The sequence below is a fragment of the Neltuma alba genome, unplaced genomic scaffold (assembly GCF_004799145.2).
Source record: "Neltuma alba isolate B1F8T4 unplaced genomic scaffold, ASM479914v2 tig00013260_pilon, whole genome shotgun sequence".
In the NCBI taxonomy this organism is placed as follows: Eukaryota; Viridiplantae; Streptophyta; class Magnoliopsida; order Fabales; family Fabaceae; genus Neltuma; species Neltuma alba.
Genome location: NW_021637553.1, coordinates 80512 through 101928, shown reverse-complemented (window position 1 = coordinate 101928; position 21417 = coordinate 80512). Strand labels below are relative to the sequence as shown.

Here is a 21417-nt window from a genome sequence, read left to right as displayed (position 1 = left end):
TACATCTTTTTGCCATCAAAACTAAATCTGGGTTCGTAATAATTGAATCAGCCGCTAACCATTTTGTTTCCGCCGTCACAGGTAAGACCACGATTGCAATTATATAGAATGATCAGATTTAGACTTGAGACTTCATACTTAAACAATCAAAACACTTCCACCGTCCTAATGAGGAAAATTGTTTTGCTTTGATCAGTAAAATTAAAGGAATTCTATATTATTTAGCAAAATTCTAGAAAGATTTATATTTGATTTTATTTTGACAAAGACAAAGGGGATCAATGAATCTGAGCATGAGATGACGACAGGATGCGATGAGGATGAGAACAAACAAGAGAACCGAGGTGGCTGGAATATACTTGTTTTTTATATAAAAGTTTGTTTGATTTCTAATTTAGTCTTAACTATAATATTCTAATCCATTTTATCTTTCATATATATCTATTTTTTAAGATAGTCATTGTAATAGTTACATATGTTAAATATTTCATCGAATAATTAGTAAGAATATTTTATACCGTGTTGGGTTGACGCAGACCCAAACTTATCCTCCCCTAGTCCCCTCCCAAGCTCGGATGGGCTGCCATTTTAGGAAGGTTATGGTGGGTGCTGGTACTAGATATCTCGCAACTTCTCTGTTTTGTTTTATTTATTTATTTTTCCAAAACATTCATTATAATTAAGTTTGTAACGACGATGTCGTTTTCTCCTGGGAATCGGACGTCGATTCTCTATCTACTTTTTATATGAATGGGAATATTCAGCCAGATCTATGCATAATTTTCCTTTTTTTCTTTCCTCAAGGGTGCGTTCTTATTAAGATGTTAAGAATAATCAAATATTAAGTTCGCGGTACTTTGTTTTGCAGGCTTCCATCTAAATTAATTAAATTCTCTCACTAGGATATTATGACGGAACAAGTTATAATTCATTACACATGTCTGACATTTAAAAAACAACACTTTTTATGACGTCGCCTTTGCATTTGGTTGTTAAAGTAAACGATTGAATCCGTAATCAATAAATAAATAGAATGAAAGGAAAGGAGAAGCTCTGATTAAACTATAATATTGCTGGCCCGAAGAATACTGGCCAAATTAGAAAGCGATTTTAAATGCAGGACCGTGTTATGATCATTAGTCGGACTGTGAATCATTCTGAGGAACGATGCGAGGAGATAATCATGGAGACTTGGATGATGGATCCGCTTCTTTCTATTTTTTCTCCCTTCCATTTCTCTTAACTCCTCACGGTGAGTGTAAAATAAAATCTTGAAACATCTAATATTTTATCTTTTTATTATTTTTTTCATTAATTTATATTTAAATAATTGTTTTTATATATATATCAAGTGTAAGCCGTTCAAATTCAATATCAAGTAATTATGAACGATTCAATATTCAAAAGTTGTGAGTCCGTTAGCATAGATGCCCTCGTCAGGGAGGACCAGTGACCCACCACCACTCAGTGCCACGTACAGTGACAATCAGGACTGTGAGCAGTTCTCTGACTCGTTAATCCGCTGTGCTATTTAGGAAACTTCGAAATTACGCTAATGAAAATCTTAAAAATGATATGAATGGTGCGTCAGAACGTGCAAATCAATCCTGGCCCCCTGGTTCCGGGATTCGACTGCGCAAATTTCGGTAGAAATGAAAAACTAGTTTCTATATGGATAATTCATGGGACTTGAGACATGGTTTAATAAACCGCGTCGATTATTGAGTCCCACCGTTTGGAGAAATAGCATGTGTCATGGCTTTACCGAACAACAGAAGACGAGGATAAAAGCAACATCACATCTGCTCTTTAATATAAACATTAGTTAACTAATTTAAATATATTAAAAAAATTAGTTAAATTAATTATTTATAATAAATAGAAACTATTTTTTCTAGAGTATTCTTATTAATTAAGTGTATTAGTTAAAACTATCATTATTATAAGAATTTTTTCAAAATAAATAAATAAATATAAAAAATAAAATAGATTGAAATTTTATATTTAGAACAAAAATAAAAATAAAATGAGTTCTTGTATCAAGAATCAGAGATAAAAAGATACTCATAGTACACATCTACTCCATTTATATGTGTGTGAAGAAAAATGTAAAATTCATGTATCATGTTTTTTTTTTTTCCAGTTTTGTCCGCCACTTAATCTTGGATATTTTTATTTGCGCACTCCATTTTTTTTTTACCAGCATTTAACGCACTCCATTTAACAAGATATTATTGAACAAAAATAATAATTACATGCTCTGAAATTTTTGAAGACAAAACAGGAGTACGCAGGGGGAGCATATACACTGTGGACCTATTCTCACACGGTGCGTTTGGTACTGTGATCATGGTTTTGGTCTGAACTGAATGCCTTCGACGATAAGTCCTGCTTTTAGTTGATATCCCACTTCCCTCAAACTCATCTTCACTTCTCGGTCTTCTTCCCCGCTGCAGAACTCCCCTAACTCGATCTCCGTCCACCCGTCTTCTCTTCTCGAAGGGTATTTTTCATCTTCTTCCCTCGCCGACGACCCCCTCAACATCTCTCTCCGGTTACTATAAAATAGACTCTCCATCTTCTGCTTTCTCTCGTCTTTCTCGCACAGATAGGCCTTCCCTTTCTTCACCATGTTTCCCATTTCCACCGTTACTTCCGAAGCAGCACTGTCCAGACCATACGCTCCACGAGACACCTTCAATACCAGATAAGCCCCGTACCAAGTGTTGGGTGTGAGGATCCCAGTTCTGATTTTGCATTCTATTTCCAACCAGCTCACTCTTCTGAGATGAGCCACCACCGAGAACCTGTAAATTCATTCTTGTCAGAGTGGCTGGTTCAAAGTAGTATAGCTGACGGAATATGGAAAGAATTTTATATAGCGAGACCTTGACTCGGGCATGAGCGTCCAGCTCCATAACATGGGGTCGTCGCCCCCCGTCACAGACAATTCCGTAGCTGATAAGATATAACATTTTTTACCAGACCACTTGTCTAACTGGAAGCTCTGCAACACAACACTGGAAAAATAGAGAAGGAAGAGGGACAGAAGGAGTTGAAAGAAATAAATTAAGTTTAACAGGGTTTACCTTGGAGCCATTATCAATGAGAAATGGACGTGTGAGAGCGTAGAAGAGGTCTCTTTTGGAGGAGAAGACAAGAGGGGCGACAGCCCTGGAGACGATGTCGGAGTAGTCAGAGGGCAAGAAGGAGAGCCAGAGGAGATCGGAGAGAGCAGGGGAGCGGAGAGAGGAGGAGACGGAGCAGAATCTGGAGACGTCCACCGGAGAAGTGAGGGACAGAATGGCGGAGACACAGTCCTCCGGCAAGGTATGGATGTTAGACATGAGAGGCAGTGGGACAGGGGGACAGTGGTTGTCTGAAGGTTCAAAATAAAAGAATAGGAATAGAATGAAGGGGAATCGGTTAGGGAGTTCCATATATAGCAACTCGCCAGTCTCCAATGGCCCCCTGTTTGTTCCATTATTATACTACCTCCGCTAATTAATACAAGATTTTATTTGATTTTTATTTTAGTTTTAAATATAAGATTTTAATATATTTTATTTCTCATGTTTATATTTTTTTTCTAAAATAGTTATTCTAATAATGATAATTCTAATTAACACACTTAATTAGTAAAGACATTTTAGGAAAGACAACACATATTTATTACAAATAACTATTTAATTTTTTTTAATCTTTTTAAATTAGTCAACTAGCTTTTATAATTAGAACGGGAGGTAGTATTATATTTTTGGCATTGACACACCGTGGCTAGGGTCAATTTGCGGAGGCGGTCTTTGCATTGGATTATTTTTCATTTTTTAAAAACGCCTGTTTTGGAAGTGCATATACGGGGAAGGGCGGAAGGCGCATAGGAGCTTCCTCTTCAATTTACGAAGCGGCATGTGATTCTTTAGTTAATTTTAATACCAGGGAGAATGATAGGCTCGTTAATAAAGTTATGTTAACAGGTTTAACAGAGAATAAAAAATTAATTTAATAACAGTTGCGTTTCTATTTTTTAAAAATAAAAAATGAGCTGTAAATATGAATTTAAACAGTTATCAATGGGAGAACGTGAGTAAGACACTTGTATATTTTTACGACCAACCTATTGTTAAATGGATTGTTTAGATCTAGCTAGGTAGCATTCCCTACCAGCTTGGCCAGAAAGTGAATACTGTGAGTGCAGTTAACAATTCTAAATTCATGCCACCTGACCCGACCATATCCATCGGATACAGTGAGCCCAGCATAAGTTCGATATTTCGTAATTTATAGATATTTACAAGACTAGTTAATAATTTGTAAAGCATTAGTGTTCATTTTCTTAAATCATTTTTTAAAAAATTTAATCATCTTTTAATTTTTAACTCAATTATGATTCAGTTTCTTAAGAATGAGCTGGTCTCTCGATTTTTAACTAGATCATAACTCAGTTCTTAATATTTTTCTATTCAATAAATTAATCCTTAGCACAGCTATCTTACCTTTGAGTCATCACCCAGTAATACCTCACTTTCATTGCATCTCAACATTTTATACATCCACATGCTATCACAATTCAAACTGAAATGGATCATTTTGGACACGCATGTCCTCATTCTTGCCCGGTATTGTGGACACGGGGACCGCTTAGTCGCGACTCCTGTCCCTGTCATCAATTATGCCCTTGTAAATAATCATCCTGCCATAACAATTCTGCGTCTAAAGATCTACAACACTCAATCCCAAATCCCAACCTACATGGTAAAGGATGCTGCTGCCCAGGTTCCAAATAAGCTCCAGGTTTCATCACTCCGTCTTATAATTAGAATCAAAATTAGTTTTTAATTAATTTTCGTATTCAGAATGGATATGGGTATATTTCAAATAAAAATACTCCCTTGGTCCTTAATTAATACTCCCTCCGTTCCTTATTATAAGAGACAAATAACCGAAGTACGTTGATCAAAAAAACAGTTAAAATTAGTTAAAAACAATTAATGTGTAAAAAGTATAATTTTTTTTCCAAAAATGCCCTCATTAATAAGGAGAGAGAGCATGAGAGAGAACAATTAAATTATTAAAAGAAAGAGAAGTGGGAGGGAGAGAGAGTGTGAGTTGGAGATAATAAATATGGGTAAAATAGTAAATCAACACAAAAAAGTAAAGACAACTTGTAAGTGTCTCTTATATATAGGAACATGTTATAAGCATCAAATGTCTCTTATAATAAGAAACGGAGGGAGTACTATCTCTGGTCCTAATTATAAGAGCCAGTTGACTAATTTGAGGAGATTAAAGAAGTAAGTTGAGTTAGTTATTTGTCCTAAATAGGTGTTGTTTTTTCTAAAATATCCTTACTAATCAAGTGTATTGACTATAACTATTATTGTTAGAAGGGTTACTTTGGAAGAAAATGTATAAATATAATAGACAAAGTGGATTGGGGTTTTATATTTATGACCAAAATAAAAGTCAAACAGGGTCTTATATTAAGGATCAGAGGTAGTATAAGACCTAATTGTTAAGTTAATTTTGATCATAAATATAATATCTATTTCTTATACTTATTAATTTTTTTAAATTATTCCTATGGATATTTCTTCAATCATAATCAATTAAGTGAGGAATGAAGGATATTAAGAAAGATGATTATAGTGTTTGAAGAAAAATATGTCATACTTTTTATAATTAACTAAATTATTTAAATTTTTAAATCTAATCAAATTAATTAAATATATTTTATATTAAAGATTAAAAGAGTAATAAACTACACGGACTGACATAGAAACATCCTTTAAAATGTTGGTGGAGTTTCAAATATATTTCGTCTACTTTCTTGAGTTCCGTACCCAGCCGTTAGCCGCTGGGTTTTAGCAAATAGGGCTTTCGTTGAATCACCCTGTGCAAGGAATAGACAGATCATTGACGTCCCGGTGAACATTATCACGAATATTAGTATTATTTATAATTCAGAGTATTTCTAAATCATTCTGGGTTTAAAACCAATTTTTATTGAGCAAAGAGTATTAAAATTAAAGTTCTCTCAATATGTATGTTTTTTAGGGATTTGAACTTGTGTTTTATTTTTTATAAAAGTAATATAACTTTTCATCTTAACCAGTCATCACATCTTTTTTTCCTTAAATTATCTGTTATATGTTAATTACAAAATTTCATGGGGCCTAAAAAACGGGGTCGAGACTTTTTTTTAAGACAACGTCAAGCCCAAAATGACATAATAGTTCGGGCGCTTGATATAAAAGTTAGTTAATTATGTATAAAAAAAATTAGTTAATTAATTTAAATGGATTAAAAAAATTAATTAAGTTGGTTATTTGTAATAAATAAATTTTTTTCTTTCCTAATATGCTCTTGCTAGTTATATGTATTGGCTAGAACAACTATTTGATAAAATATTTAATATATACAACTATTACAATGATTATCTTGAAAAAATTGTATAAATATAAGAGAGAAAATATATCAGAATCTTATATTTATAATTAAATTGAATGTTAAACCAGGAGCTAATATTATTGTTTGACCCTGCTGAGTTTCATACCGAGTTAACAGGAGTCAAACCAGTCCTTGAGCCGAAATGCTGGAATCATTTACTTGTTGGGTTGTGTCTTAGGCTGATGCCTACCCCAGCTCAACATGGCCCGCAATCCAAATGGCTAATCCAATTATGACCTTTGAACATCATTCAAAATTCAGACTCGGTATTCATATTATATATATAGGCGCGCGCGCGCGCACACATATAGAATGATATGAAAGTGGACTCTCCGTGATTATACTTCTATTTTATCTAATTATTCAGTATATGTGCATAATTTGATACAAACGGTTGGATTGAAGGTTGAGAAGCTGTAAATTAACATCACATGTGGAAGTATATGTGATAATTATTTTTATCCCCTCCACGCCTAGCTTGGATGGAAAAAGAGTTAGAGATAAAATAATACTACCTCTAGTTCTAATTATAAGAGTCCGTTAACTAATTTGAAGAGATTAAGAAAGTAAGTTGAGTTAGTTATTTATCCTAAATAGGTGTTATTTTTTTAAAAATATTCTTACTAATCAAGTGTATTGACTATAACTATCATTGTTAGAAGGGCTACTTTGAAACAAAATGTATAAATATGAGAAATAAAATGAATTGGGCTCTTATATTTAAGACCAAAATAAAAATCAAATAGAGTCTTATATTAAGGACCAGAGGTAGTATTAGGAAAGACTATGAAAAACAGCAAAGGTTCCTAGTCCCTTCTATTTCTGATAACATATTTGTCATCCATATTCAAATTAACATATCTAATTTAATCAAATGTTATATATTAATATTTTTTAATTAATAGCTTTTACATTAATAACTGATATGGGTATTATTTTTAGAAGTTTTTTTTTTTTAAGCACTCTCCAACTCAACTGCCTCTCATTTTTCCAAAAACGATTGTGTTTATTCAAACCCAGAAGACCGGCAGTGGCTTTGACCTGTGATTTGAGACCTCTCCCATTCAAAATGGAAAAGCTATTACCAGAAACAATTTGTCGTCTGCAAACGCAGTGTCCAGCAATTTTTGACTGGCAATTAGAGATATATGCTCCCGCGAAATTATTTATTAAAATTCGCATAACTAAACAATAATTTAAGCACTCCGCTTTGAATAGATGGCTGGAAAAACCATATCAGTATAGTCAATGGGATGTTTTTGTCATTCCCACCACATATGAATTAATGTGGTGATAGCAAATAGTTTTAAATAGTACTCCTCCGATTCTTAATATAAGACTCATTTAATTAATTTGATCAGATTAAGGAAGTTAGGTAAGTTAGTTAATTACAAGAAATGTGACACGTTTTTCCTAAAATACCATAATCATATTTTTTAATGTCTCCTCTCCCTCTTCTACTCTATTATGGTTGAGGGAGCATTCATAATGGTATTTTAGAGAACATTGATAAATATGAGAAATGATTCTTATATTTAAAACAAAAATCAACTCAACAACTAGGTCCTATATGAAGGACTAGAGGAGTATATAACTTTACATCGAAGAACAAAGAATGGCCCATTTCTCATATCCAAGGTTTTTAAGAATAAGGCATTTATGAAATCAGTCCTTATGCATAATTTTTATTTTATTTTGAATCTGGTTAAAATTGAATGAGAATTTTAGGTTTTATAGCATACCTTATTTTTATACGATTAAAAAACTTATATTAAAAACTATGCCTTCTTATTAATTTTAACAACACCTGATTTTATTTTTTTTTATTTTTAATCTGCATACGATAATGAAACAAATCTTCTCTCTGTAAATATAGTTATTGCAATTTTTTTATACGCTGGAATGGAATTATGGAAGTCTCAACTTCATTATGATAATGGGCCAAGTTTACTGGGCCAGCCTAAAGGGTGCAAAGTCCATAAGTGCAAAATGCCCGATGTGGGGCTTCGGCGCCATATTTTTTTCCCTCTAAAAGAACTGAACCGTTTGCGCCCGCGTTAAATACCATATCCGTCTCCCCGTGGCATTCAAGTGATCGTGCATCCTCGTTTCTCTTCGTCCATCCATCCATGGCAATTAGACTCCACCTTAGACCTGCACCTTTGATCTTTCCCTCCTCGAATCTTCCTTCACTGTGTTTCTCTTCTTCAAACTCCTTGAACGGCCCTTCCGCATCAGCCTTCTTGAGCCCCTTCCCTCGAACAATATCCCAACGCTTGAACCCTCCTCTCATCCTCTCCCGAAGGCTTTTCCTTCCTTCAGTCTCCGGCATCTGGGACGCTTTAACCGGAGGATCTAACAATGCTCATGAAGCCGTGCTTTCAATTCGACGTGGAATGCTTCTCTTCAGGCGGGTACTCTTCACTTTCTTTTGCTTTGCAGCTTCTTTCTCATTCTTCCTCCGCTAGGCTTTTTGCAAATCCCGTATCTGTCATTCTTCTGGTTCCTTTTATCTGTGAAGGGTGATGTCCCGGGGTCTTTGGCGGAGTTCGACAAGGCAATTGAGTTGGACCCTCGTCAAAAGGCATGTAGGTTTATAAATTTTGGGAACGCTTATGTGAATTTGGAATATTGATATTTGAGCCAATTTACATGGAACTGGTTATGGACATTTTGGTTGGTACCAGATCTTTGGCAAAGAGGACTATCGTTGTACTATCTCGATAGGTACTGATACTATATATTTGGCTTTCGATTTTCCTAAATACTAATGCTAGCCTCTGGGTTTAGCATTTATATCTCATTTACTTTAGCCACCTTTCCGCTTAGGAGAAACATTCTATCATCAATGTCGTTCTATGAAATATAAAACTACTCTCTGCCTGACCGAATTAAGATTTTGAGTTCATCTCAAAATAGATTTGAAGAAGGCGCGGAGCAGTTTCGGTTAGATGTTGCACAAAACCCAAATGATACGGAGGAGTCCATATGGTGCTTTCTGTGTGAAGCTCAACTATATGGAGTGGATGAAGCAAGGAAGCGATTTCTTGAGGCATGCCATCCATTACTAGGACTTTGACATGAAATTGAGCATACATACGTTCATAGAAAATATCCGCTAACTAATTGAATTCAGGTTGGCAGAGACCCACGGCCTGTCATGAGGGAAGCATATAATATGTTTAGAGATGGCGGGGATCCTGAGAAGGTACGCTTTGCTTTTGATGTTTCCCGACTCATAATGCAATTCATCTAAGAGAGCTAGACCTCATATAACCGGGTTACCCAGTGATCATGTTAGATTTTTCTGCAAGATTTCAATGGTAGAGCTAGACCTTGTTAAACAGCACTACAATAAGTCTGACCTAATAGCAATCCGAATCTGAAATATTGTTTATGTTTGAACAAAGTGTTGCTGTTGATCTTCTCTCTTAAAGTTTACTTGGTACACAACGAGGGTTGACAGGGGAACGCTGTCTAGTTTGTGGTTTTGCATGTTTATTCATAATTCAATTGAAAATTGTCTCATCTTACTGATCTTAGGATAAGGGCACTTTATTTACCGTTTGTTCCTTGTACTATAATTTACAATTCACCTTCGATTTGTGGTCGGTTAGTTTGCAGTAGATATAAATTTTCTATTCCCCTGCACAGAAGGCCACATACATACATGCATGCATTTTAAATCCCGCGACTCTGTTGTTATTCAGATACCTATTTGAAATTCTAGAACAATATCTCACACAAGCAATTGATATTTTTGACTAGCTTGCGGCTGCGTTTTCCCAAGGCGGAGAAAATGAGTATTTTTATGCTTCACTATATGCCGGGCTTTATTATGAATCTCAGGTATTCTGGCAACTTATTAATTTTCCCTGTATTTTTTATCCCCACGACAATGATATTGTCATTGAACAATGAATTAGAAAACAAACAAAAACAAAAGAAGCATGACCATCTTCACGGGACTGCTGTTGCTTTCAGAGGGCATGACTGATGGAGATCATGGTCTCATGTTGGCGTGATGTAGATCTATGACTCTAAGTCAATATGGAGATCTTTCTTTACGATTTAGTACTACTGTGTTAATTAGAATATTATTCTAGGAACGACAATTTAGAAAAGCATCAGTATCTTTTCTCCTTGAGATAAGGGCTGTCAGATGTTTATTGTCCAAATCAATTTGAAAGTGTCCTCACTTCGCATGAATCAACATATCTTTTCTCTGCATAACTATTTTTAGAGGGCGCTTCTTTTCTTGGACAGTTGTGGATCGCTCAAAAGATTTGTGCTTGAATTTCAGGCCCTGATTTTGCTCCGTTTTATGAACCTCTGTCCCAAAAGGAAAAAATAAAATCTAGAAGAGATTCATTAGTCATGAACAATATGTCTTCTATATTTATGCAAAACACGGATCTACATTTTAGTTCTATGTAGCTGTGTTAGCATGGCTCCTTTTTTGATGTGAGAATGCTTCTTGCTTATCAATTTTATTTTTAAGTTCTGATATATATTGACAGTGACTTGTGAGTTTCGAAATGAATATCAATTATTTTTATTTGTAGAAAAACCCGGAAGGTGCTAAGCTTTATATAGTTGCTGCTTGCCAGTCACCCTATGGACAAAGGTTTGGTTTTGAACACAACATTCTGCACATCTGTTGGGTCCATAGGACTGCAACCCGTAAACATGAGGTTTTCATGCTTCATTGCAGATCTGATGATTATATGGCTTCTCTCGCCAAGGTTCATTGTCTCTGTCGAAATTGGGTCTCCCAATAAGAAGTGCTCCTTAAGAATGTGCCTGCAAGGCACAGTGAAGTGGGTACATTGGTACGTAGGATAGTCTGCTTAAGGAAAATTGAGCGTCACAATGCCGAATCAAAGAAGACTAGAACGTGCACAAATTCATCTTCCTTCAGGCTTGAAGGTCGGCCTGAATGAAGATAAGCAAAGTGTGGAGGATAAATAATATTCCTTTAGCTAATGTAGAACCTAATTTGAGAATTGATGTTGGTTATTTATGTTAGACCTGTTTCATGTGTTTATCAATTTTTTCTAAATTAATCCTATTAATATTTCCTTAATAATAATTAAGTAGGAGAGGGAATGGAGAACTGAAAAAGATGATTAGGGTGATTTAAAAAAAATATTGTATTAATTAATTTAATTAATATTTTTAATCTACTTAAATTAATTAATTATGTATATATTAAGGACCAAGGGAGTATTAATATTCAGTAATATGCAATTTGTTGACATTATCGTTAGAATTTGAAGGGGTTAAGCACGCAATACTTGGCTGGAAGATCGACAATATAACGTGACTTGAAATGTTGATTCACTTATTATGAGAAGACATTGACCTGTTGAAAATAAGAAACCTTTTTGGATCGCTTTTTTTTGTTCTTATAAGTATGTCTGCTAACCAACTCGTATTTGGTAGTATCAAGTTAAATTTTAACATTGTTAAACCTAATTGGAAAACATTTTTCTCAATATGATTTTTTGATCCGAAGTTTTTTGAAGCTTTTACGTTGCTCAGAGGATTTTGGCCACTTTGAATCCGGTCAACATAGATGACTCTTAAATTGATGTAGATCATGTTAAATTGATGCAGAAACATCACGCCAAGTTGATGATTCGGAGAAAGATGTCTTTTTTTTTTTTTTTAGAATGAAATGAAAATTCTTACTAATTTATAACAAATAGAGGTTGCTGCAAGTGCGAACAAGGGCGTGTTGACAAAAAAAAAAAAAGAAGAAAGACGCAGGACACGCCGGGACGACGAGCGTAAGCAATAAATGCGGACATTTAATTAGTAAGAGATGGGATTAAAGAATGGATAAAGCAGCCAATGCGGGACAAGACGCGGAACCAAAGTGCATTCGTTAGTTTGAATAATGAATATTGAGAATTAGTAAATGACAAGGAAGAGCCAATCATTTGGAATAAGGGCATATTCTGTGTGTGGCCAGCATATTAATTTTGGATATTCTCTCTCCACATATTCCTCCACGGCATATGCCCTCCCTCCCGTTGCGTCCTCCCTCCACGCACTTCTCCGTCGTTTCACCATCTCGTCTTTTTCACTCACGTTACTCCCATTCATTCTCAACTCTTCTTTAGTTCTTTTCATAACAGTATCCTATGCCTGACTCCATGCAGTTTATAATAAATAACCACCATGTTTACGTCACATGGCCTTCCAAATAAGATTTTAAACTTTAAAATAGTAATTGTTTTATCTACAAGATCATATTTTTTAAATTTACAATTAAAAGATGTTCCTAAGGTAAATACCAAATCTAATGATGACGCTTTCAATTATCATATCTCAAGAAGGAGAATGATCCGTGGAATCCACTATGAAGTTCAATTTTAAGAAGATAAAAAGAGAAGGAAAAAAAAAAGAGGACAACGTGGCATAATAGTTAAAACACGTTTCAGCGAGTTAGCGTGCAGCCGGTGTCATCCTAGCCCTCTCTGCCTCAGTTCCGGCCATGAAATACCTGAAACCGTGGACTCCCTGAAAAACTATAAAAGGCCCACCCTCTGTTTGTTACGTTTTCGATACCCTCAAGTATAGTTCACACGCGCCGTCATTTCGCTCTTTCTTCGGTCTCTGCTGCTTCCTCCCATGTCCAGCCCACCGAAACTCATGCCACATACACTGTGCTATTGATTGATTCTCTTGCGCATTTGTTTGAGATATTGCTATGTCAACGGAGCGGCTGATTGAACCTTCCCATGCAATGTCAGAAGCATTGCCGACTTATCAGTCGTTGAGGCAATGCGGCGAGCCTAGTTGGATATTTGAAGAATTGCCGAAGGCCACCATTGTTTCCGTTTCCAGACCAGACACCGCAGATATTAGTCCAATCCTTCTCTCTTACACCATTGAGTTGGAGTACAAACAGGCACTCTCACTCTCTCTTCCCCCTTGCATATCTATGTTTGTGTTCTGCCTTTTTGTTTTTCTATAAATCAAGTTTGTGCTTCCTCGATTTTCTCTTGTTTGGCTGATGAGAGAATTCATGGATGAGGACTTTTCTGTTTTTGGATATGATTTTTGTTTCCTAATTCTTCATTACGTCGAGTTAAAGCAAAGAAAGGGTGGGAGAACTAAGCATAGACTGTTTCAGGAGTTGTTCGGCTAAACTGTGGTCTAAGTCATTGGCAAAAATATTGCTTGTGATTGTGATTATTCTTTCTTGTGTTCAATTTTACTACGCAAATCATTTTTAGCAGAATTGGATCATTGTACATTTTAGAATTTATCGGTGAGGATGAGCTGATCAGTAGAAATTACGTTTCGCGACTAAATACAAACTATACTGAGACTACACGGATAATTTTGCATAATTCGGGTATTTTCACAGTTTGCTCAATACATTTTACCACTTATGTGCTTTCTGTATTGGTGATGGTTCGATTCGGATGACAGCATGTACCTATAGTGAGAGATGGTACATTTGAGAACCTTCGTGGTGCATTAATAAGTTTGTTCTGGTAAAATTTTACAAGCAAAATGATATATTAGGTGGTAGAGTCTAACGGCATCATGCATATAGCCAATTTCGCTTAGGAAGATGCGTTTTGCTGTTTTTGAAAATTCTACGAACATATGTTTGTAAATTTTCATGTCTCATGCTAACAGAGGCTTCTGTCATTTTAAAGGAAAATGATTTCTTCTACTGGCTACCTCTTCTTAGCAAGTCATGTCTGGCTAATGTATTGATAATAATTGAAATTGTTTGACACATGTACAGTTCAAATGGCGCTTAAGGAAGAGAGCATCACAAGTTCTCTACTTACATTTTGCTTTGAAGAAACGTGCATTAATTGAAGAATTTCATGACAAGCAGGGGCAGGTTTGCTCATATGTTGCATTTTTTGTGGCCATTTTTTTCTTTTAATCTTTGATTGGTTTCCCAATCTCATTTTTTCTTTTTTTCTGAGGGAAAAAAATGAGATCCTTCATCAAGTAAAAATGTAGGCTTATGCTTTCAATAGCTTTAGTCCTTTGTGTCTGATTTCTTATCTTCAACTTTCTCTTTAAGGTAAAAGAATGGCTGCAAAGCTTAGGAATAGTTGATCCAACGGCGATGGTGCAAGATACTGAAGAACCTGACGATGGGGCTGTGCCTTTACATCATGAAGACAGTATAAGGAGCAGGTATCTCCATTTATATTGTCACAATATGATGCATTTCTGAACCTCTCAACATACCTTGAATTCTTTATGCTATTCCCCTGAATTTATTTATTATTGTAACTTGATCAGATATGTACCATCCGCGGCAGCCCTACCAATCATTCGGCCATCACTGGGAGGGCAGCAGTCAGTTGCAGATAAAGCAAAAGTCGCAATGCAGGGTTACTTGAATCATTTCCTTGGAAACTTGGATATTGTCAATTCTCGAGAGGCAAGTGGCAATACTCATCATCATGAATTTCTTTCGCTTATGTGACTTTTTTGCTGATATATTTGCGGATTGCACGCTGTTCCTTCTGCAAAGGTTTAAATGACATTTTAGTACTAGTGTCTATGGAGAATTTGTTCTCGGATACAAATACATTTATCTTTAGTTAGAATATAAGTGGATTGATATGAGAATACAAATCCCCTTTATGCTCATCCCTATGGCTTTCATACAACAGTGATATTGATGTAATTCTGGGTAGCGAAATACTGATTTTCCATAATTGCTGCAACTTATCTGGTGCTAAAATATTCCTTTCTGACATATGCTTTTGGATTACAGGTCTGCAAGTTCTTGGAGGTCTCTAGGTTATCCTTTTTACAGGACTATGGGTCAAAAATGAAAGAGGGCTATGTAATGGTGAAGGGCTTATCAAATATCTCAAGGGATTCAGATGTAACATGCTTTCCATGCGAATGGCTGGGTTTGTGCAATAACAACTGGTCCAAGGTTGGAGCATACACCATATTTTCTTTGTAATCTTCTCATGGAAATTAAATTTGCCTACATTTTATTCTTACCCTTATTCCTAATACTATATTGTCTGCACACAGGTGTGGGCTGTCCTGAAACCTGGCTTTTTGGCCTTGCTGGATGACCCTTTCAGCAACAAACCGGTAGATGTAATTGTTTTTGATATCCTTCCTTCATCCAGTGAAGATAAGGTTTCTCCTATACATTTGGCTGATCAACTCAAGGAACGCAATCCCTTAAGATACACATTTAAGGTAAGTTACTCTCTAGTGCTAGTGTATTTTGAAGCGTGTTCTGATTGATTATCACTTCATACAGAAGAGTCCGCCCTGAAATAATTATGTTTTGCTCTCAAACAAATAATAATTTCAGTTTATAAAAAATAATAATAATGGAATTTGTAAGGTAACTAGCGGAAATCGGAGCATAAGGTTGAGAACTAGCAGCAGTGCCAAAGTTAAAGAATGGGTTACTAAAATTAACGAAGCTGGCCTTGGACCTCACGAGGGTTGGTGTCGTTCTCATCGCTTTGGTTCATTTTCTCCCATAAGAGGTTTGACTGAAGATGGAAGCCAAGCCCAGTGGTTCATCGATGGTAAGGCAGCTTTTGAAGCAATTGCTTCCTCAATTCAGGAAGCAAAGTCAGAGGTAAATGCCGTTTAGTCAATGGTAACTAGAGTGTATATATTTGGCTTGTTTTAGGGGACAGCTAGACATTTATTGCTGAACCAAGATGGAAACTGGGTGCAGATCCTTATCACTGGATGGTGGCTTTGCCCAGAGCTCTATCTGAAACGTCCTTTTCACTCTCATTCTTCCTTTAGGCTGGACGCATTACTGGAAAAAAAGGCTAAACAAGGAGTTAAGGTACACATTTTCCTCACTCCCTCTCTCTCTCACACACACACAATCGGTTGTGGATATTACTTCCTTATTTGGAAGTGTCTGATACTTAAAGATTGGCTCATGACTTCAAATAATTATTTTAAGGATCCACGTGCTTCTTGTCTTCTTATTTTTCCTTTTGGCCATTACAGATCTATGTGCTTCTGTACAAGGAGGTCTCTTTAGCTTTAAAAATCAACAGCTTGTACAGTAAGAGAAGACTTCTCAACATTCATGAAAATGTGAGAGTATTGCGGTATCCCAACCATTTATCGACTGGTGTCTACTTATGGTAAGAACTATACCATGAAGCGTGAACATCGCCTTCATTCATAAAAGTTAAAGGTGGACTAAACATAATAATGTCAATGTAACCACGTAAGACTAATATCGCTTGGTTTCATTCAGGTCGCACCATGAAAAACTTGTAATCGTTGATTACAAGATTTGCTATTTTGGAGGACTAGATTTATGCTTTGGCCGTTATGACACACCTGAACATAAAGTGGGTGATTTCCCCTCCGAAATATGGCCCGGAAAGGACTATTACAACCCAAGGTATGTTTTTCTTCTTGTTTCAGAAAAGAAAATAAATAAATTTGAAAAATAGAATGTAATCAATGGATTCATGATTTATGGATTAAATGGTAATGTCGAAACTTTTTACAATATATCGGTTGCGGAATGCAATCTGGACAGAGAATCTGAACCTAATTCATGGGAAGACACCATGAGAGATGAACTGGATCGTGTAAAGTATCCCCGCATGCCGTGGCACGATGTCCATTGTTCTATTTGGGGACCTCCCTGCCGTGACATTGCTCGGCACTTTGTTCAACGTTGGAACCATGCTAAGGTACATGGTTTGCCCAATGCTCAAGTTTCAGCCACCCCACCAGTTTTTTTTTTCTTTTCCAATTATCTTTTCGCTCCTCTCTTCTGACATGTTGAGTCATTTCGCAGAGAACTAAAGCTCCAAATGAACATACCATTCCGCTACTTATGCCACACCATCACATGGTCATCCCTCACTACATGGGAAGAAGCAAAGAGATAGATATCGATGGATTCAAAGAAGATGACAAGAAAGAAGTTGAAAGTCAGAATTCCTCTTCGTCACAATCACCTCCGCAAGATATACCATTGCTTTTGCCTCAAGAAGCTGGTGGAGAAGATATTAAGTTAATTGGGAACAATGCGAATTATAATCTCACGGATCAGACAAATTTTTGGGAAAGCCGAAATCCAGGCGACGAAACTTCAGATGCTCAGGTGGAAGGTTTCCTAAATGACTTTGATCCTTTTAACTTGGAGAGACAATCTCCCATGGATGCTTCAGATGATTGGTGGCAGACACCTGAAGAAGGTTATTGTGATGCCACTGCTCTGGAATGCGGAGAAGTTGGTCCTCGTACTAAATGTCGTTGTCAGGTTAGTAATGCCTCCTGGATCTGGTATCAATATATAAGATCATAAAATCATAAAATTCAGAGGAATTTTACATTTTCTGCTAATTGTATCACAGTGAGATTTAAAGTCTTTCACCGACTAATTCTTACAATGAGCCCTAGAACATTCTATTCAAGTTCCTAGTTGATTGAGCACTGCATTAGTGCATGGACTGTTTGTTTATTTTAATATCATTATACATTATTATTTATCTGCTGCCATCTTGGATGGATATGCTATCCTCAGGTAATCAGGAGTGTCAGCCATTGGTCTGCTGGAACCAGCCAGACGGAAGAAAGCATTCACACTGCTTATTGTTCTCTCATTGAAGAAGCGAAACATTTTATCTACATTGAGGTAATTGAGTTTTGTGATTTTCTTTTCTTTTCTTGTTGATGATTTAGTAGGAACTGCAGTTCTCTATCCAATCTCCGTATTGATAATTTGCTCCTGCGTACAGCATTGCAACCACATGAAAGAAACGTTTAAATAGAATATATAGTTATATATAGTAATATTAAAAATAAATAAATGAAGTTCAAGCATGTGTGTGTATAAGTGGATCAGTTGACAGTCTGATATACAAGATCAAGAAGCAATGTCATTCCGTAAATTTTCATGTTAAATACCAAGTGTGAGCTAAGTTCAGTTTGAAATTCTAGTTCATTGGAATGAAACACTGATCAAATGGTCAGGTCGGTATGCAAAACACTTCAAAACAATCGTGAGTGTCATACCTTTACTTATTATATCTGCTTCTTTTGTATTTTATTCTTTAATTTATGAAAAAGGGAAAATCTTATTCGGTTGGCCTTTATTTATTGTTTTCTTTCAGAATCAGTTTTTCATATCAGGCCTGGCAACTGATGATACCATACAGAACCGTGTATTGGAAGCATTATATAGGCGGATTTTGCTGGCTCACAAAGAGCAAAAGCTTTTTAGAGTTATTATTGTGATGCCTCTATTGCCTGGCTTCCAGGTAAATTTTACTAGCCTTCTTTGCGTAATATTCACTCCTTTGTGCAACAGCATAGAAATAACTCCTATTGTAACTTGCCATTACCAGGGTGGTCTGGATGATGGTGGGGCAGCAACTGTGAGAGCCATAACACATTGGCAGTATCGAACAATCTCTAGAGAAAAACACTCCATATTAGCTAACCTTAAAGCTGCGCTTGGCCCTAAGACTGAAGATTACATTTCTTTCTACGGTCTGCGTTCTCATGGTAGACTTTCTGCTGATGGCCCTATGCTTACAAGGCAGGTACTTCATTACATATCATCATTCTATGCAGCTCCCCCCCCCCCCCCAAAAAAAAAAAATCTGCCTTGCTCTCCAGAGTATGGCTTCTGCAGAACAAATAAACAGTGTTTTACCGGTAAAATCGTGAATTTGTCTTCATCATAATAAAATGATTGACTGTTAAAATTGGTTTCCTTCAATTCATATGATATGATGTACGTTACCTTGTCTATGCAGGTCTATGTACACAGCAAATTAATGATCGTAGATGACCGTGTTGCTATAATTGGGTCTTCTAATATAAATGATAGGAGTTTGTTAGGTTCAAGGGACTCTGAGGTATACTCATATTTGAGGCATCACTAAACTCGTTATTTTTAGTGGTTATGTAAGAAAGCTACAATGTTCCATAGAGGGTTGGGCTGCTGGGAAGCAAATTACCAAGTCTTACTAGTATATATATCTTTTAACCAGATTGGAGTGGTAATCGAAGACAAAGAGTATGTCGATTCATCTATGGATGGAAAGCCATGGAAAGCTGGGAAATTTTCCTATAGCCTCCGTTGCTCCTTATGGTCTGAGCACCTCGGTCTACCTACTGGAGAGATAAATAAAATCAGTGATCCAGTAGCAGATACAACTTACAAGGACTTATGGTCAGCAACTGCGAAGGTGAGACTTTTACAAGTTTTAAATTCTGTCCAGATTCCACAGATACGGTCTTTGTGATTTTATCTGCATGTTGAATAGCCTTTTTTGTCGTTATGCTCCTATTATGGCATATGAGCCGCTAGTTCTTATGTGTGACAGGAAAATACCAGCATATACCATGAGGTCTTTTCCTGCATACCCAATGATCACATACACTCCAGGTGTGCTTTTATATTTTTTATCCCACCTATGTTCTTGTGTTTTTCTTTCAGCATTCAAATTCTCTAATCTGTCATCGACATATGTTGCAGAGCTGCACTTAGGCAAAACATGACTCACTTAAAGGACAAACTCGGTCATACCACTATAGACTTGGGAATAGGCCCTGATCAAACAGAGCACGCAGGCAGACTGAAGTGCATAAAGGGGCATCTTGTTTGTTTTCCTTTGGAATTCATGCGCGGAGAAGATTTAAGGCCAGTTTTCAATGAGAGTGAGTTTTACGTATCGCCTCATGTATATCATTAAGTGTGCCAGTTCAGAAGCCAGGGAGAACTCTCCCAGACTTTTTGTATATAAACCAGAGGACTTGGTATTATTCATGCGTGGGTTGTACATTATTTATTAGCTAATGGATCAGATGAGGTGGAACATAAAAAGGGAAAGGGCGGAAAGTGAAGGGAAATATTTGATGACACTTACTGGAGTCTCAGGAAAACCGACGGTGGCAGCTTAGAACTTAAAGGCCACACTGTACAGCATTAATTCATTGATTTGATTGCAAAGAATTGTGTATACATTTTTTTCAATTGGCCCGGGATAGGCTTCTCTTCTTCCTGGAAATTAATAAAGTACTGTTTGAATTTAAGAATTTGGCTACCATTGCAAGTAAATATGTTTTATGTATCTTCATTTGAGGTTAGATCTGGTTCGGAGTTGTAATCTTTACTATTTTTGAGTTTACACTTTTGTTGAGAGAGTTCAATTTGTTAATCTTACATTGGCTTATTGTCAGCAGAGACATTGGTACTCATACTAGATGTGGGTTCATAAAAGCAAAGTGTATTGTTTAAGATTATAAATAATATAACTCATTTAAATATTTATATTTCATGTCGACAATAACAAAAAATTTTAAAATAAGCTTGATTATAAACTTGTCTTTTGCACATGTTGCGGAATAAATACAATTGTTAATAATTTATAATGATAACATTTTTTTATGAATTTTATATTGTATATATATATAGATATGGTTAAAAAAAATTAATAGCCAATCAAGCTGGCCGCGAGGTTACTATTAGACTATTAAAGGACGTAAGGGTCTCTGTCAAAGAGTCAAAGTACAGTTGTCATCATGCAAATGTAACCGTCCGTGTAAGCTCAATGCTCTCTTTATAATGTAGTCAATAATCTATGGTTGGATAAGACTCAGAGATCCATTGGTTGTGTACAGTGTTTTGTTAGTCAGCAAGTGATAAAGAGTCGCGAGCTCTTCCTCTCTTACCCAAGCTGCCTGGAGAGAACTCGGGAGCCGAGGGATGCATTTAGCGTCTACCAATTTGGCGTTAATACGGGGAGGCCGCCCGAAATAAAAATCGACGACGACGACAGAAACAGTAATCAGAAATAAGCAGAGGAAATAAAGGGCATGATCTCAACAGTGGTTGAGAATTCGATTATTTGATTAGATATATTTTTTGAAAAAATTCTTGTCAGCATTTCATGGATGGAATAATGCGAATAGCCGAAAATAATGAGTTGTTGGGGATGTGGA

General features: G+C 36.1%; 3 protein-coding genes across 3 annotated transcripts; 2 read left to right on the top strand and 1 right to left on the bottom strand.

Moving 5' to 3' along the window:
- Positions 1–2204: 2204 nt before the first annotated feature.
- On the bottom strand, positions 2205–3434 carry LOC114735914 (F-box protein PP2-B15-like). Its single transcript, XM_028923699.1, has 3 exons — positions 3090–3434; positions 2889–3007; positions 2205–2807 (listed from the first exon to the last, which is right to left on the bottom strand). Exons 1-3 carry the CDS (start codon positions 3345–3347, stop codon positions 2348–2350), a joined length of 837 nt encoding a protein of 278 aa, XP_028779532.1. The 5' UTR covers positions 3348–3434; the 3' UTR covers positions 2205–2347.
- Positions 3435–8537: 5103 nt separating this feature from the next.
- Positions 8538–11498, top strand: LOC114735915 (uncharacterized). Its single transcript, XM_028923702.1, has 8 exons — positions 8538–8864; positions 8972–9038; positions 9138–9177; positions 9370–9502; positions 9587–9658; positions 10219–10299; positions 11016–11077; positions 11165–11498. The coding sequence occupies exons 1-8, from the start codon at positions 8580–8582 to the stop codon at positions 11229–11231; spliced, it is 807 nt and encodes a 268-aa protein (XP_028779535.1). The 5' UTR covers positions 8538–8579; the 3' UTR covers positions 11232–11498.
- Positions 11499–12959: 1461 nt separating this feature from the next.
- LOC114735910 (phospholipase D zeta 2) lies at positions 12960–20657 on the top strand. Its single transcript, XM_028923691.1, has 19 exons — positions 12960–13369; positions 14222–14323; positions 14513–14628; positions 14737–14878; positions 15218–15385; positions 15490–15663; positions 15815–16057; positions 16160–16276; positions 16447–16586; positions 16703–16852; positions 16994–17150; positions 17258–17725; positions 17990–18100; positions 18579–18725; positions 18813–19010; positions 19227–19328; positions 19464–19661; positions 19800–19861; positions 19952–20657. Exons 1-19 carry the CDS (start codon positions 13169–13171, stop codon positions 20166–20168), a joined length of 3213 nt encoding a protein of 1070 aa, XP_028779524.1. The 5' UTR covers positions 12960–13168; the 3' UTR covers positions 20169–20657.
- The last annotated feature ends 760 nt before the right edge of the window (positions 20658–21417 follow it).

Excerpts from the sequence above, each read along its gene's own strand:
- LOC114735914 (XM_028923699.1), bottom strand. The coding sequence starts at position 3,347 with ATGTCTAACATCCATACCTTGCCGGAGGACTGTGTCTCCGCCATTCTG. Across the intron at positions 3,008-3,089 it reads TCATTGATAATGGCTCCAAG|AGCTTCCAGTTAGACAAGTG; the intron begins GTAAACCCTGTT and ends GTTGTGTTGCAG. Across the intron at positions 2,808-2,888 it reads ACGCTCATGCCCGAGTCAAG|GTTCTCGGTGGTGGCTCATC; the intron begins GTCTCGCTATAT and ends ATGAATTTACAG.
- LOC114735915 (XM_028923702.1), top strand. The coding sequence starts at position 8,580 with ATGGCAATTAGACTCCACCTTAGACCTGCACCTTTGATCTTTCCCTCC. Across the intron at positions 8,865-8,971 it reads GAATGCTTCTCTTCAGGCGG|GGTGATGTCCCGGGGTCTTT; the intron begins GTACTCTTCACT and ends TTATCTGTGAAG. Across the intron at positions 11,078-11,164 it reads CAGTCACCCTATGGACAAAG|ATCTGATGATTATATGGCTT; the intron begins GTTTGGTTTTGA and ends GCTTCATTGCAG.
- LOC114735910 (XM_028923691.1), top strand. The coding sequence starts at position 13,169 with ATGTCAACGGAGCGGCTGATTGAACCTTCCCATGCAATGTCAGAAGCA. Across the intron at positions 13,370-14,221 it reads TTGAGTTGGAGTACAAACAG|TTCAAATGGCGCTTAAGGAA; the intron begins GCACTCTCACTC and ends ACACATGTACAG. Across the intron at positions 14,879-15,217 it reads ATATTGTCAATTCTCGAGAG|GTCTGCAAGTTCTTGGAGGT; the intron begins GCAAGTGGCAAT and ends TTTGGATTACAG.